Genomic DNA, 17,070 nt, shown 5'->3' on the forward strand with positions numbered 1-17,070 from the left:
CGCCGCGCGCGTGAGGCAGCTGCAGGCGCAGCCCGAGAAGGCGCCTGCGCAGTTGGGAGGGAAAAGGACAGGCCGACTTGCGGCGGGGCGGGGCCGAACGACGCGAGGCTGTGACGCAGTACGTCGGCCAGACGTCCTCTTGGCCGGCGGTCACCGGCTGGCCGCCCTCTGTCGCGGCGTTGAGTCCTCGGAGCCTTGGCGATGGAGTACATGGACCGCTCCGCGAGCTTCTTGCGCCCTTACCTGGTGCGCGACGCGGCGCGGAGGACGATGCCTTTGGGGCTGCTGGGCCTCATGCTGGGCGGATCCGTCATCAAGGAGTGGGCGCCGCTGCCTGAGACCTACATGAGCAACAAGCGCAACCTGATTAACATGTGAGGGGATGGGGGGGGCGTTCATTGACAGGGGGCGGGGCTGAGAGGATGGGGCAGCTTGACGTCGGGGGCACTTTAACCGCGGGGTGGGGATCTGAAGGGAGGGCAGGGCAGGGGGCGTATGTTATCAGGAGCTGTTGCATGAGGAGGTGGTTGCCCTTCTGCAAATAAGGGTGAGACCCTGTCAGAAAAAGCGGCTTTTCTTTACTGGGGTTTGATTTTATACCGCTTAGGGCAGTAGCAATGTAGCCAGCAATGAAGCAAAAAACAATAAATGCAGTAACTGCTTGCCTAATCCCAGATGTCGAGAAAGCGAGCAGTCTTGAATAAACTGATTATCTTGCTAGGTGTGACAGGAGCCAGTAATTTTCATGATGGTAGTGGATTCTCTCCTAGCCACGTGCATTAGGAAGCAGAGTCCATCTAGTGCAGGCACCCCCAAACTGCGGCCCTCCAGATGTTTTGGCCTACAACTCCCATGATCCCTAACTAACAGGACCAGTGGTCAGGGATGATAGGAATTGTAGTCCAAAACATCTGGAGGGCCGAAGTTTGGGGATGCCTGATCTAGCGCATCCATGGCTGGGGGGACTTTGGCCCTCCAGATGTTGTAGCCCAACAACATCTGGAGGGCCTAGGGGTTTCCATTTCAGTAACTGTCCAGGTTTCAGACAAGGGTCTTTCCCAGCCCCACCTAGAGATGGTGCAGATTGAACTTGGGAACTTCTGCATGCATGTGCTCTGCCACTAAACTCCAGCCCAAATTTAGAAGCATTAGCTGGGATGCTCGACCCTCTTGCATATGTCCCTCTTGCTGCAGGTCATTCTTGATCTGTTTCTCAGCTTGCTCCTCCTAGATACCTTTAGCTTCCTTTGAACAGGGTTCTGTCTTGGGCCCAGTCTTATTCAACATCTTTATCAATGACTTGGATGATGGGCTTGAGGGCATCCTGAGCAAGTTTGCAGATGACACCAAATTGGGAGGGGTGGCTAATACCCCAGAGGACAGGATCACACTTCAAAATGACCTTAACAGATTAGACAACTGGGCCAAAGCAAACAAGATGAATTTTAACAAGGAGAGATGTAAAGTACTACACTTGGGCAAAAAATATATAAAAATGAAAGGCACAAATACAGGATGGGAGACACCTGGCTTGAGAGCAGTACATGTGAAAAGGATCTAGGAGTCTTGGTAGACCACAAACTTGACATTAATTAGTCAACAGTGTGATGCAACAGCTAAAAAAGCCAATGCAATTCTGGGCTGCATCAATAGGAGTATAGCATCTAGATCAAGGAAAGTAATAGTACCACTGTATTCTGCTCTGGTCAGACCTCACCTGGAGTACTGTGTCCAGCTCTGGGCACCACAGTTCAGGAAGGATACTGACAAGCTGGAACGTGTCCAGAAGAGGGCAACCAAAATGGTCAAAGGCCTGGAAATGATGCCTTATGAGGAACGGCTTAGCCTGGAGAAGAGAAGGTTAAGGGGTGATAGGATAGCCATGTTCAAATATATAAAAGGATGTCATATAGAGGAGGGAGAAAGGTTGTTTTCTGCTGCTCCAGAGAAGCGGACACAGAGCAATGGATTCAAACTTCAAGAAAGAAGATTCCACCTAAACATTAGGAAGAACCTCCTGACAGTAAGAGCTGTTCGGCAGTGGAATTTGCTACCAAGGAGTGTGGTGGAGTCTCCTTCTTTGGAGGTCTTTAAGCAGAGGCTTGACAGGCGTATGTCAAGAATGCTTTGATGGTGTTTCCTGCTTGGCAGGGGGTTGGACAGGATGGCCCTTGTGGTCTCTTCCAACTCTATGATTCTATGAACTAATTTAATTTCTGAGAAATAGTTCATTTTTAAATTTTCAGATTTCAATAAATAAATTTTATTGGGTTTTTTGTGCTAGCCAAAGGCCATGGCAACATCCAAAGAAAGCAAAGGAAAACAACAGCAAAAACAACAACAACAACACAACAGTCACTACATATGCAGTAAAACCATGGGTAGTTTTCAAATTAAACAGGGCACTTCGATTTTCGAGGTTGTTTACGACTTGCACCTATATCAAATATGATAGTTTTGTGGCCACTCAAGGGTTTTTTAAGGCTTGTACCAGATCCTGGCCATTACTTTAGTGCCTCTTGTGTGTGGGGATCCATAAGTGTTTGGTACAAGGCTTGTCCAAAAGATTATGAGAATTAACTAGGATGGATTTGGCAATATGCAGATGGTATAATTTTGTAACTTCTCTGAGCGCATCTCTCTTTCCTCACTGGAGCTTAGAATATTTCTTTTCAATTTTTCTCTGGCAGGTATTTTGTTAAAGTTGCCTGGGCCTGGACCCTTTGTCTGCTGCTGCCTTTTATCGGCATTGCTACCTACCATGTCACCCGGAGCGTTGCAGTGGTGGTTCGACGTCTCAGTGCTTTGCTGGTTGGCACTGCCATTTGGTATTCATGCACCGGGGTCTTCCTGTACATTGAGAACCTCACAGGCAGCTGCTACAAATCTGCGGCCTTTGATGTACCGCTGGAGGAACATCCCAACAAAATACAGTGCCTAAAAGCTGGTGGCTTCTGGAATGGCTTTGACATCTCTGGACACTCCTTCCTTCTCTCATACTGTGCCCTGATTACTATAGAGGAGATGGCTGTGTTGCACATTGTGAACATCTCCAAGAACTCCAGATTGCACAGTGTGGTAAATGGCTTTTTCCTGGGCTTGAGTTTCTTGACCATGATGTGGTTGTGGATGTTTTTTACCACGGCTGTGTATTTCCATAACTTTCCCCAAAAGTTATTTGGCACGTTGGCGGGTCTCTTGGCTTGGTATGGAACATACAAGTACTGGTACCTAACTCCTTTGTCTCCTGGACTTCCTCCGGAAAGAACTAGTTGGAGTTCCCGAAAGTCCAACCGTAGCCTATAAAAAAAAGTGCCTATGAGTCAGATTTTGTTTTAAAGAAAATTCTTTGCTTGATAACTAATTTTTAAAATAATTATTTTCAGTATATTTAAAGGGAGGGGGTGAGGACAAAATATTTTTTGATTCTGTGTAGAGGTTTGGATTTATTTCCTCATAAAAGAAGGCTGCTGTTGGAGTCCTACTAATAATATGACAGTTAACCTTTTTCACTAATTCAATGACAACATTAATGATTGTGTTGGCAATGAAGTCTAAATTCCTTTAACTGGTGGGGCAGGGGGATGCATTCTCAAGGTTGGTTCATTGGCTATGGAAGAAGCTAATACCTTACACTACACAAAAAATAGAACTTGTTAGAAAAATATTAGCAAACAGCAAGGGAGAAACCATTGTTGGTTTGGGCAGATTACTGGCTAATGGAGCTCCCTGGACCTGTCCTGGTCATGGCACACCACAATTTTATTTTTTGTTGTTATTGCTGTTATGCCCCTAAGTCAAGGATAGCTTGATGCAGATAGCTTGAAGCTTTCTGTTAAGTAGCTCCCTGAACCAATATGTTAGGGTAAGGGAGGGCTCCATGCTGAGTCAGTGATAGTTTGAGCCACTTGTAGATTAACAATACAGAAATGTGGCTATAAAACAACTCTTAATTCTGTGAATAAGCATCTATTCCAGCTGTTAGATGCTTTTTGTCTCCAGTTTCAGACTACCACAAAATGCATTTCCAGATCATTTTCTTTAGACAAAACAGCTTGCATAATCCAACCTTTGTGTTGGAACTTATTTTTTCCATGTAATTAAAAGCCTTTGAGTATCTTGACATTTACTACAGTAGCAATGTAATATCCTTGATTATTGCAACACACTTTATATTAGTAAAGCAGGGTGTTGGCTGCAAGATTGCTGCACTCACATTCTTCCCTCCTGCCTTAATCTATTTAATGCTGTAAGATGTCCATAGTTTGGAGCAGAAAGGCAGTTTGTTCTTTTATGGGGACTAATGGTCTTTTTATATTGATTCCACCAGCTGTTTCTTGGCATTGGGGGGAAATTATAAATGATCTTACTTCAAATGAAATTTTGTAGGTGTTTATCTGTCCCCCACCCTTCAATGACACTAACTTTAAAACACAATCTACTTTTACTACATTGCTTGCTTCAGTTCTGTGACTTGGCTGTCTGCTTTGAAGAATAAATGCAATTATTTTTAATTCCGTTTTTAAACAAACAAACAAACTTGCATCTTAGCAAATGCTGCTGCTTTGTACATTAATACCCAGAGGTCTACTATCCTTTTGGACCAAAGTCTACAGTCCTGCAGTGGAATATTCAATAAGTGGTTTGAATCTTCATATTAAGTATATGATGTTTAAGCTACTTAAGGTGGTATACTTACACTAACAGCACAATCCTAAACAAATTTACTTACTTTGTAAGTACCTTCTTTTTTCACAGTACCCGCAAGAATAGCTAGATGGAAGTTACTCCAGAAGTAATCCAGTGGTGCTTATTTGGATTTTTAGATCCAAAATCCCTTTAGCATGTCTTGCATGAAAGAAATGTAGAATGCAAATGTACATCTCCATGACTTCTGTGGGGTTGAGATGACTTGCAAATATGTCAAATTTAAATGACTTTCCAAATGGCAGATTGGGGTTGATACATACCACAGTATTCCCATGCATGAAAACAGTTTGGAGTCATCCTCAGCTGTTTGAGTATCCATCAAGAATAACTTTAATGAATAACTGTAGCAAACAATTAACAGTTAGCAGTTGGACTTAACTAAGATAAAATGACTACAATTCCCCCAGAGAGAATTGGGAGATTGCAGAAATGGCCATCTGATGGCATGTGTCATTTAGAGGACATGGAAGCTGCCTCACTTTACTGTATTTTTAAGTTGTCCTGTGGATCCTCCTGGATCAAACAACAGAGTATAATTCAAATATTAATAAATGTGACTTTACACATACATGAAGGGCAATTTCCATGCCTGTGGGAGCCCTTTTTCTCTGCCAGTGTAATCATGGCAACCATTATTGCTATAACCAGTTTAGCAGCCAAGTTCATGCTGTCTTTCCACTCAAGGAAATTAGTCTCCTAAGGCTGGTTCAAGGCAGCGTGTAGGTGGTAGAAAAGTGCTAAGTGAGAACAAATCCCAAGTAGTATTTGTTTCTTTTGTTGGCATCTTGTTAAAGTTCTATAAGCTGTAAGATTACATTTATTTTTTATGTAATATTAATGTTTTAGTGTTTTGCATTTGTATTATTTTTTTAAAAAGACAGCCTGCACTGATATATTTCCTTGCTATTATTTATGTGCATGCATTTTATTTGTGTGCATACTTTCTACTGACTGCATGTGCTAAACGTTGTAGGTTGAGTGGCTGAGTTTCATTACACACAGCATCAATGTTGGTAGTCAGCAAAAAAAATCCTCTTGTGGTTTATGTTCTCTTTTGTCCTCCATGGAGGAATTATTTGGAATTCATATTCACTTCATGTCATATTTTCTTGTCTGCTCAGATATGAAGATTTGCTTTAATAGCTATTGACAATGAGCAGAACTATCTAGCAAACTTCATTATTTATCATTATCTTTAATAAACTGCTTCTATCTCCACTAGCTTTAAGCAGAAGTGACCAACCTATGGCCCCTGAGATGAGTTGGACTCCAACTCCCATCATCCTTGATAATTGGCCTTGCTGGCTGAGGTTGATGGAAGTTTTGAGTCCAACAGTGGAGGGCTACAGGTTAGCCACCTCTTCATTAAAGCAGGGTCTTCATCATACAATTAAAAATGTTTATTTAGGAGGATTTCATTCCATGTAAAGGATCAGAAGCATAGAAACTAACATTTTGCTGCATTTCAACCAGCAGATTGTGCCACAAACAGCTTTCTCTTGTCTTTTTACTGCCTTCAATGGAGAGCAGGTTTGTGGTCCTGTTGACATTGACTCTCTATAAAGCTCTGGGCACCTCATAATTTAGGTTCTTTGATGCAGATTCATGACCTGGAAGTAAACAAACATTCTTGCATTCTGAGTTGTTGTGCCAAAGCACCTATTCTGAATATGACATGAGTTGAGGCTGCATGCAGCTTGTTTGGCTTTTAAAGCCTATTGACAACTGCCGTTGTATAGTTCTGATCTATGAAAACCATTTAGAGGTTTTTCCATTGAATTCCTCAGGAGTGGGCTGCATCCTAATTTTGCATGGTTCACATTGACAAATATTTGCTGGTTTGGGAATCTTACCTGGTTTAATAAGCTGAAATATGAACCAGCCTTCAAACCACAGCATCATACCCTGGTTTGTTCCACAGTGGTTAAACCATTGTTTCACTGTTAGGATGGCACAAGAAATTTAGTGTTAACTGGAGATTTTGTGCTTGTTTGCTCCCCTGAAAGGAAGAACAAAAGGGCTACGCACACATTTACAATCCCCATTCACATGTTGGTGTATTAAGCCACAATAACGATCGGCCAAATGCAGCCATTGTATGCCTAAAATGTAGGTAAGGAATGGGGAACTTGGGACCTTCCGCATGTTGGACTACTAGTTCTGTCAGCCTCAGCCAGCATGGCCAATGGTCAGGGATGATGGAAGTTGGAGTCCAGCCACATCTGGAGGTCACCAGTTCCTTATGCCTGATGTAGATCATATTGCTTTTTAAGCTTTTAACAACATGCACAAAATATTATTTAAAAAATAATACTATATATAATATATAGATGCCTTATTGACAGTGTATTAAGCAAGTGCCCATTGCAAACCTTTAAAGGAAAAAATGGGTTTTGGAAAGGTCATGCTTGCTTGTATGTAGTCATGAGTAGTAATTACGGTACTTCTGATTCTAACCACAATTTGGTACTAGGCCCCAGTGATGTAACTGGGATTTACGGCACTTGCAAATGTACACATTCACGATTGCATCATTAAAAGAGCCATGCCGTGAGGTAGGGAGGTTACGTGGTTAGTGTTTGGAGAGGAGCACTGGGGTTCAAATAGTTTTAAAAAACAAAAAGCTATGGGGAAGTTAGAATGAATTACGTTGAGATTAACTGCTTCTTCGAGCAAAATGCATGGATTTAAATTATCCAGGCATTTTTGAGAGTGCCCAGCTTTGGTCTAGTTTTAGTGAACATTTCAGCAGCCGCATGATGCTGATTCATCTGGGTGCATTCATGTGAAAATTGCTCATTTGGACAAAATGCAACATCCCCCAAAACTCTCCTGTGAATTGCAACTATTGTCGCACCCTCTACAGATAACGCTGCTTGGATAGTTCAGATGAACAAAACATCTTCATTTGTACTGAGCCTGGGAGTTGCTTCCAGAGCCATCCATGCATTGTAACCATTATACTGGAGGTAGTGTTCAGTTTCCAATCCCAAAACAATAGGACAGCATGGCAGGCAGCTGACCCCTTGATGTTACCTACAGCTTTGATCCTCATAATATAAATTTTTGGGGGGGGGGGAGTATGACAAAATGTCCTTGTGATAGCTGGTATTCTTAAGGAATATTATTGTAGAAGACCTGGCATGAGGAAGGATGTGTGCTCCGGTACCAAGCACTTTTTTCTTGGTTTGCAGACAACTGCCTGATTTGTGAACACACACCTAGTCTTGTATGGAGCTACAATATTCAGTGGACTGGTGAAATGCTGAATGGTTGTTTTCTTGTGTCTTCGCATTTGAGTCAGATAATTCCAGCTGGCTCACACTATGCATTATGCTAATAGCAATCTCTGGAATTCAAGGGCACTGAATCTTCTGCCCAATGGCCTGTTTCTTTGTGGGAGGAGGGATACTTAATACGATATAATTCTTTTTAACCACTGAAGTATAAATAAGTCTGCCCCATGAATGGAAGGATTTGACATCTTAGGCAAAGCAAAAGGCTGGATTTGAAATGTTAAAGACCTTGTTGTGGATACCTGATTTTTTTTCCTATTAAAAGAACTGATGTATTTTGAATGGGATGATGGAAACAGAGCAAGTGTAATCGTGACAATACTGGGCAAAAACAACATTGTCTTGTCTCAATAAAGTTAGTTCAATGTAACTCCTGTCATTTTCATTTGTGCAGAAATTATGAAATGTAAAAAAAGTTTTGAGATTGCCAATATATCCCATATTCTAATAGCAAACACGTTCTCTTGATCTTGCTCTTTATGCAGCCAAAGTAGCACATTCACTTATAAGAGACATGTTTCACACTCGGGGGGGGGGGGGCTAAGCGGAAGATGCCCCCCGCACTAGAAAAACCCAACTCTGGATGGATATGGAATTTTGACTGACTGGGTTTGGGATCTAAACACGGCAACATTTTGTTGGAAGTCCCACTATTTTGCTTCAAATGCAGTTTATTTTGTAAACATGGCACTATAGATCAGGGGTCAGCAAACTTTTTCAGTGGGGGGCCTGTCTACTGTCCCTCAGACCTTGTGGGGGGCCGGATTATATTTTGAAGGGGGGGAAATGAACCAATTCCTTGTTGTTTAGTCGTTTAGTCGTGTCCGACTCTTCGTGACCCCATGGACCATAGCACGCCAGGCACTCCTGTCCTGCACTGCCTCCCGCAGTTTGGTCAAACTCATGTTCGTAGCTTCAAGAACACTGTCCAACCATCTCGTCCTCTGTCGTCCCCTTCTCCTAGTGCCCTCATCTTTCCCAACACCAGGGTCTTTTCCAGGGAGTCTTCCCTGTTGTCTTTGTCCATGGAGTTTTCTTGGCAGAGATACTGGAGTGGCTTGCCAGTTCCTTCTCCAGGTGGATCACGTTTAGTCAAAACTCTCCACTATGACCTGTCCATCTTGAGTGGCCCTGCACGGCATAGCTCATAGCTTCTCTTGAGTTATTCAAGCCCCTTCGCCACGACAAGCCATTGATCCATGAAGGGGGAACCAATTCCTATGCCCCACAAATAATCCAGAGATGCATTTTAAACAAAAGGACACATTCTGCTCATGTAAAAGCACCAGGCAGGCCCCACAAATAACCCAGAGATGCACTTTAAATAAAAGGACACATTCTACTCATGTAAAAATATGCTGTTTCCCGGACCGTCCGCGGGCCGGATTTAGAAGGTGATTGGGCCACATCCGGCCCCCGGGCCTTAGTTCAGGGACCCCTGCTATAGATTGTATTAAAGGTGTAACACAGTAACATTTCAATGCCTGCAAGCTCAAAAGCAATAAAGGAAACCCTGTTGAATTAGTCTTACATGCACATGTTTACTTGGAAATATCAGGTTGCATATTTTGAATGGCTTTAGTTAATTCGGTAGGAAAATATCCTTCTAGTCATTTAGTAGGCAGTTGAATCTTGTTTGGGTTGTAACTGATTTCACTCCCTTTTGTCTCAGTTTATTGGATATATGAATGTCATATGAAGCAGATGGGTGTCCCTAGATTTACAGCCAAATTTTATAGGGACAGAAATCTTTTCTCTTTGGGGTATGTTGCTTGATTGAGTGATTGGTAGCCTGGCCTTTTTGGATTATGTATTATCTGCCTTTGTATTGCATCCTGTAGGAATGAAAGCTTAACATCGCTCAAGCTGGCAGCAGAACATCGAATTGTTCCCTAGAAAATCAGGAGGCTGCCAGAAAACTAGAACAGGGCACGTCCGGAATGTATGGTGCTTGGAGCGGCTGTCTAAACAGAAGATGCTTGAGCAAACACACAGTTTTTGTTCTTCCTTGAATGTAGTGTGCTATTAAGGGAGTCAGGAGGGGGTATTGCATGACTCTACAGATTCTCTGGTGATCAGGTTGCTAAAATGGATGAGAATCTTGGATAATCAAATTGCAGTTCAACTGAATTCCACATAAAGGCTCGAGGGGTGGAAAATACCTAAAAGGTTGAGATGATTAGAATGGTGACTTAATGGAAAATTTGTTAATAAGTCAGGCCCCTGAAAAGTCTCTCTCTGGAAGGTGGGGGCCCCTCCTGAACAATGTGGGTGGGGTGTGAGATTGAGAAGTGTGGAGAATGACTCAAAATCAGCCTGGCTGACTGCTGGGGGAGAGGGGTGGAAGAAACATTTCTTCCATGAACTTCCTTAAGTTCACATTGGCTTGGCGATTCCTGTATTATACAGGGTTGGACTAGATGACCCTAAGGATTCCTTCCAACTCTACATTTCTATAATGTTTAAAGTGGCAGCAAGCAAGTTCCCCTAGGTTTGGATAACCTATGATCAGCTAACAGGATGTAACCAAAAATGCAAAGTACCACCTAAGATGGATTTTAAGGTATCTTTGACTGGATCAGCATTTGCTTGCAGGAAGCTTGTTTCTCAGCCATCTACAGAATTGCAAACTGGGTCCCCTCACCCCGTCAAGTTGCATTTATGGTACTGGGTTGCAGTACCAGTGTGGCTGAAACAGCTAAATACTTGATCTAAACATCATTGGTTAATAGACTATGATGTAGTAAACTGTCATCACACACGGACACATGTGTGTACAAACACATCTGCTTAGTTCCAGCCACCCTAAAAATAGAGATGCAGCTGGTGGTGGATTAGCATGCGCAAAATAATGTGTTTATTTCTGTTCACATGGTGTCATATATCTTGAAGAGGGGAATAAAACTGGTCTTGGTACTGCATCTCAAGGTATCAGCATGCGATCCAGTCTGCATGGTGCTCCACACTGTATAGATAAAGAAAAAAGCTTGGTTCTGCACATCTAAAGCTATGAAACTTTTTTCCCCATTTCTCAAACCTTGCCACAAACAGTAGCTCTAAATCTCTTAAACCAGGCTTCCTCAAATTCGGCCCTCCAGATTCCCCACATCCTTGACCCACTGGTCCTGCTAGCTAGGGATCATGGGAGTTGTAGGCCAAAACATCTGGAGGGCAAGCACGGGGCGCTTCTCTCCCTTGGCGATCCGGCAGGAGCAGCAGCAGGGCTCGCCAGGCGGCTCTTGGCAGCAACTGCGGCAGCATCTAAAGGAGCGGAGACTGTGGCGGGAGGAGCCCCCGGGCCTGCTTCCCCCTCCCCAGAGCCTTAAAAACTTCCGGCCGTGGCAGGTGAGTCGGCGCCTCTCTTTTTTGGCGCTTTTTTTTTTTTGCCCATAGGAACGCGTTAATTAAATGTCAATGCATTCCTATAGGAAACTGCGCTTTGCAAGACAAAATTTTCGCAATACGAAACAACTCGTAGAACGAATTAATTTGGTCTTGCGAGGTACCACCGTACACACCATATATTTACAGCCCTCTACCCTGAATACAGGGGGTAGTACAGTTTCCCCCTCAAAGCTGTAAATCCAGCACCCTTAAAATAAGAGTTCCCGGGATTCGGGAGTAGGTGTGCATGCAGCCTTCAGCCTAGTTAGCTGTTTGCCCTTCCCCATCTACCTTTAGTTCTCTGTAACAATGGTTAAATTACATGTGGTGCTTGTTAATCTAGGGATGGGGAGCTGTTTTCTATTACTGGATTACTCAAAAGAAACACCTGTTGTTTCTTGCTGTTCAGAATTGGTTTACAGGTTATTTGTAGTTCTAGGAGCTCTGTGGGTTTTTTTATTAAATATTTTCTTGATTTACAAAAATATGTGCAATGTCTCTCGTAACATCTTTACAAATCAGTTTCATTTGTTGAGACATTGGGAAGAAAAGGGGGGGGGAAAGAGGTAGATGGGGGAGGGTGGGTGGAGTCGGGTGACGACGTTTCTATTTTGCTTAGTATTTGTGGGTTATGTTTATGTTAAGTTTCCACCATTTCAACCACTGTTCTGGTGCCTTACTGTGGTTTTAGCCTGTCCATTATTTTAAATAAAGTAACACCAGTGTGGGACAATAATGTAATAGATTTGCATGCACCGCTCCATCAGTTTTGAGTGAACTTCTAGACAGTTTGAAATGTAGAAGAGGACTGTTTGGGAACAGATTCTTGAAGTGTAAGTGTATTATGAGAGATCTATTATTCCCAGCTGAGCCTTTTAATAGCATGTGCCTTTGGGTATGGTACATAAGAGCTCGTCTTCAGAGTCTGATGAACAAACCAGTTAAACAAGTTTTTATAACATTATCCATTAAAAGTAGTGGGAGTAACAGTTGGAGCCTATGCATGTTTTCTCAATCCCACTCAATTTAGTAGTATTTAACGGGACGCAGGTGGCGCTGTGGGTTAAACCACAGAGCCTAGGGCAGGCATCCCCAAACTGCGGCCCTCCAGATGTTTTGGCCTACAACTCCCATGATCCCTAGCTAAGAGGACCAGTGGTCGGGGAAGATGGGAATTGTAGTCCAAAACATCTGGAGGGCTGAAGTTTGGGGATGCCTGGCCTAGGGCTTGCTGATCAGAAGGTTGGAGATTTGAATCCCTGCGACGGGGTGAGCTCCCGTTGCTTGGTCCCAGCTCCTGCCCACCTAGCAGTTCGAAAGCACGTCAAAGTGCAAGTAGATAAATAGGTACCGCTACAGTGGGAAGGTAAACGACGTTTCCGTGTGCTGCTCTGGTTCGCCAGAAGCGGCTTTGTCATGTTGGCCACATGACCTGGAAGCTGTACGCCGGCTCCCTCGGCCAATAATGCGAGATGAGCGCGCAACCCCAGAGTCGGTCACGACTGGACCTAATGGTCAGGGGTCCCTTTACCTTTAACTCCTAAACAAGATAAAAAAAATCCTTCAGTAGCACCTTAAAGACCAACTAAGTTTTTATTTTGGTATGAGCTTTCGTGTGCATGCACACTTCTTCAGATACCAACACGGCTACCTACCTGTATCCTAAACAAGAGTACAGGTAACCCCCAATTTGTGCAGGGGTTGCATTCCAGGTCATCATGTCCGATGGTGCACATATTGAACACATGTAAATCAGCCATTGCCTGTATATATACCCATAAAGTTAGCCCATTTGAACTGAGTGGGATTCATGTCTGAATGTGCATGTATCAGATCCCACTGTTAATGGCCACCAAGATCATTATTTTAAAAGAGTGCTATTCTTAGCAAGAATGTCATGTTAACCCCTGCCTAGTCCCAATTAGGGTGGCCATGGGGTCATATCTTGCATGGTATAATGGTTTGGGGAGGACAGGCAGTCTTGCTTGGACTTGGAAGCCTGGGAGAGGGGAAATCAAAAATTCCCTTAGGGTTTCACTGCTTTGAAAAATGTGTGTCGCAGCATATATGCCAGAAATGCCATGACAGTGGGCATTCAGGTGGCACTTCTGCTAATTTGAGAGATGAAGACCTTGCCTTAAGCAGCTTTCTTGCACATCTCACCAATCACACAAGGGCTCTAGCAACTGCAGCTGACTGAAGAACAAAGGCAGGCTGAAGCTGACCTAGCATTCAGGAGGGCCAAAGGAAAACCAGTAGCTAATTGGTATTCAGAGCCCTGGCACTCAATTGGGCAACCCTCCAGATGGGGCAGGAAGTGCAAAGAAGATCAAATTAAGCACCTGCTCCCGGAAGTGAGGTGGTCTGCGAGGGTCAGAAGATGGCAATAACATTGCAAATGGAAGCTGGCAGCAGGGCCGTCTTAAGCGCCCCTGGCGCCGTGGTGCGCCGGATCCCTCCTGCACCCTCCTGGCCCGTTTCCCAGCGCGGTGGGCGAGTGGGCGCAGCGCGCAGCACGGCTGCCACAGGTGCTGCTGCACGGCGGGCGGGCAGGCACAGCGCGGTTGCTGTGGGCGCAGCTCGCGGTGCCCTCCTGGCGGGCCGGCGCCGTGGTGCCCTGTGCCACCCAGCCTGGCCGTAGGACCGGCCCTGGCTGGCAGGAAGAGCAGATCTGCACTGAAGCTGGAAGGCAAAGCGGAGAGGAGCACAAGTTCAGATGAGGCTAAAGATCATTCTGGGTTCTGCTGCAGCAGTTTGCCTGAATCCTGGAGTGAAGAACAGAAAACTATACCAAATATGGGTGGGTTGCAATGGAGAAAGCACCTATACCATGTTTCTCCGAAAATAAGACACCGCTTTATATTTATTTTTCCTAAGGACACACACACACCGTGGCTTATTTTCAGGGGATGTCTTATTTTTTAAATTAAGTATGGTACAGTTTAACCTACAAGGTTAAACTGCCTATCACTATGGCTTATTTTGGGGGTATGGCTTATATTCCTTGAATGCTTAAAAATCCCGCTATGGCTTATTTTATGGCTACGTCTTATTTTTGGAGAAACAGGGTAATTATACAAAGCTGAGTCAGACCGCCTGCCAGTGGGCCTCCAGCATATCAGGCAGGTCTTTCGCAACCCTACCCAGAGATGCCAGAGATTGAACCTGGGACTTTTTGCATTCAAAGCATGTGCTGTACCTGTTGAGCAACCGTTCCTCTCCCAGCTGATTATAAAAGAACTTCAATAAATTTTGCAAAGGTTTGTATTCGGGGGAGGGGGTTGTAGGGAGAGCAGTATGAAGGTTGACAAGTTTTAAATGCAGTTAAGGTCTCTATCAATCGCTGGTGGGAGGAGAGAGACACAACCCACACAACCGTTAGCAAAAAAAAAATGGCCTACTTTTTTTCTCTCCACAATTCACAATGACTTTGGAAAATCTGCCTTTCAGGCCTGTGTCAACATGTTCTCGTAAATATATCCTGGAGGGAAACAGCAGGCATGAAATCCAAGACTAGAGATCTTTAGCGAAATGAGGAACAATGCAATGGCTGGCTTGTCAACTAGCTTGCCGTGTTGTTATGGACCGGCTGGATGCAGAGGAATGGTGGGAGGTACCAGCTGGGGGGAAAAGAACTTCCTTCCCTACAAACCCTCTTGGATGCTAAGATTGGCAGAGGGGTCCCTGTTGGTGGCAGTGGTGGAGCATATGTCCGCGCTGCCCAGGGCGGGCACGCTCCTGAGCAGGGCCGTCTTAAGCCCATCCAGCGCCCTGGCGCTAAGGTCCCTCCAGCGCCCCCCTCCAGAGCCCCTACAAGGACCCAGGAGTGCCAAGCGGACCACGGCAGCAGCGGGAGGCCACCTCCGAGGACTCCGCACTGCGCCTCCTTCTCGTTTCCCCAGCGCTGGGTTCCGCTCAGTTAAGCTTCGCCACCAGCGCGCGCACCGCGGGACCAGCAAGAGCTGCTTGGGCGCTGTGCGCGCGCTGGTGGCGAAGCTCGACTGAGCGGAACCCAGCGCTGGGGAAACGAGAAGGAGGCGCAGTGCGGAGTCCTCGGAGAAGGAGAGAGACGCGGCGCAGCCTCTCATCTCGTGGAGCGCAGTCCTGGCCAGATCGCTGGAACCCTGCGCTCACTTGGCGCCCTTCCAGCACCCTCCAGTGCCGCGGTTCTCCACACCACTAGCCTCTATGGCTAGAACGGGCCTGCTCCCGTGGGGGGCATGGCGTAGAAGGTGCCCTCCCAGGTGCAGGATAGCCGCTCAGGTGCTATTTGGCATGCCGCCCACCCACAACTCCCAAGCCTCCCTCAAGCTGTCAAAATGAAGGGGGAAGGCCGCCGGCAAAGCGGTGCAGCTCCCCACCCTTACCCCGACGACTCGGGGTAGGCTTGAGAGTCACAGGCGTGTGGCGCACCAAATGTCACCCCCATCAGTGACGGCACCCGGGGCGATCCGCCCCCACCCCCTATCCTATGCCCCTGGTTGGTGGTTCATCTGCTCTCAAAGGCACTACAAAACAACAGCAACTGACTTTTTGCAGTTAGGGAAGTGGCATGATCACATCCACACCATATGTTAAAAGCACTTAGCTTCTACCAAAGAATCCCAGAAACCATAGTTTGTTAAGAGTACTGGAAATTGTTGCCCTGTGAAGGGAAAACCACAGTTCCCAGGATTTGGGCGACAGCAGAGGGGGGCAGGAGAGAGAGCCATGGCTGTTAAAGTGGTATAAATGTGCTTTCAATGTATGGTATGGATGTGACCCATGGAAATACATGGAAAAGTGGGGGACACAGATGAATGATTATGGGCAACATGTATAAACACTCTGCAAGCGACTAGGGATCAATGCAGGGTGAATGCTTATGGTCATATAACTGCCCTACAAACAAATCGGAATGAATGCTCAATAAAGAGCATTCCCCATGCAATCTAACCCCTGTGTAAGGTTTCTGCAAGCAAACCAACAAGAATGCTTAATAAATAGGTTGCCTGGAAGAGCACTGAAGTAGAGGAAAAAACACACATCTCTTCGTTAATACAGTCCTACCTTGGAAGTCAAACAGAATCCATTCCGGAAGTCCGTTTGACTTCCAAAACATTCGGAAACCAAAGCATGGATTCTGATGGGCTGCAGGAAGCCTCTGCAGCCAATTGGAAGCCGCGGAAGCCCCGTCAGATGTTTGACTTCCAAAAATAGTTTTCAAGCCAGAACAGTCACTTCTAGGTTTGCGGCAGTCGGGAGCCAAAACATTCGAGAACTAAGCTGTTTGAAAACCAAGGTACGACTGTACTTCCTATTCGTGGAGTAAATCATGGCAAATTCTGAGGCTAAGCCAACCCCTGACTACTGTACATTAAAGTAGAAAAAGGCACAGTGTGTGCAGACACATTTACTCCTGGAAATGAGTCAACCGATGCTAAACACATTTAGAAATGTAAAGCCATTACTCCTCCCATATGGTTTATTTAGGTTCTCAGAGGGATTTTAAGCATGAGTAGCAGTGATGCCCATTACTCTTTCCAACATGCAAAAGGCACAAGAAAGTGAGAAAGGTGATTTTCTGTGCAAAGTGTTTCTAAGAAAATACACAGCAAAAAAGTGACTTAAAAAAAATGCTCCTCAAGGAAGGAATGATGGGGGGAAAGGAAGAAAGAAATGAAGACACATCCTTTGGAAA

General features: G+C 45.0%; 1 protein-coding gene across 1 annotated transcript; it reads left to right on the plus strand.

Moving 5' to 3' along the window:
* On the plus strand, positions 1-8,376 carry FITM2 (fat storage inducing transmembrane protein 2). The gene is made up of 2 exons (XM_035123717.3): positions 1-374; positions 2,691-8,376. Exons 1-2 carry the CDS (start codon positions 202-204, stop codon positions 3,304-3,306), a joined length of 789 nt encoding a protein of 262 aa, XP_034979608.1. The 5' UTR covers positions 1-201; the 3' UTR covers positions 3,307-8,376.
* Positions 8,377-17,070: the final 8,694 nt, after the last annotated feature.

This window comes from Zootoca vivipara, chromosome 7, assembly GCF_965207765.1.
Source record: "Zootoca vivipara chromosome 7, rZooViv2.hap1.1, whole genome shotgun sequence".
In the NCBI taxonomy this organism is placed as follows: domain Eukaryota; kingdom Metazoa; phylum Chordata; class Lepidosauria; order Squamata; family Lacertidae; genus Zootoca; species Zootoca vivipara.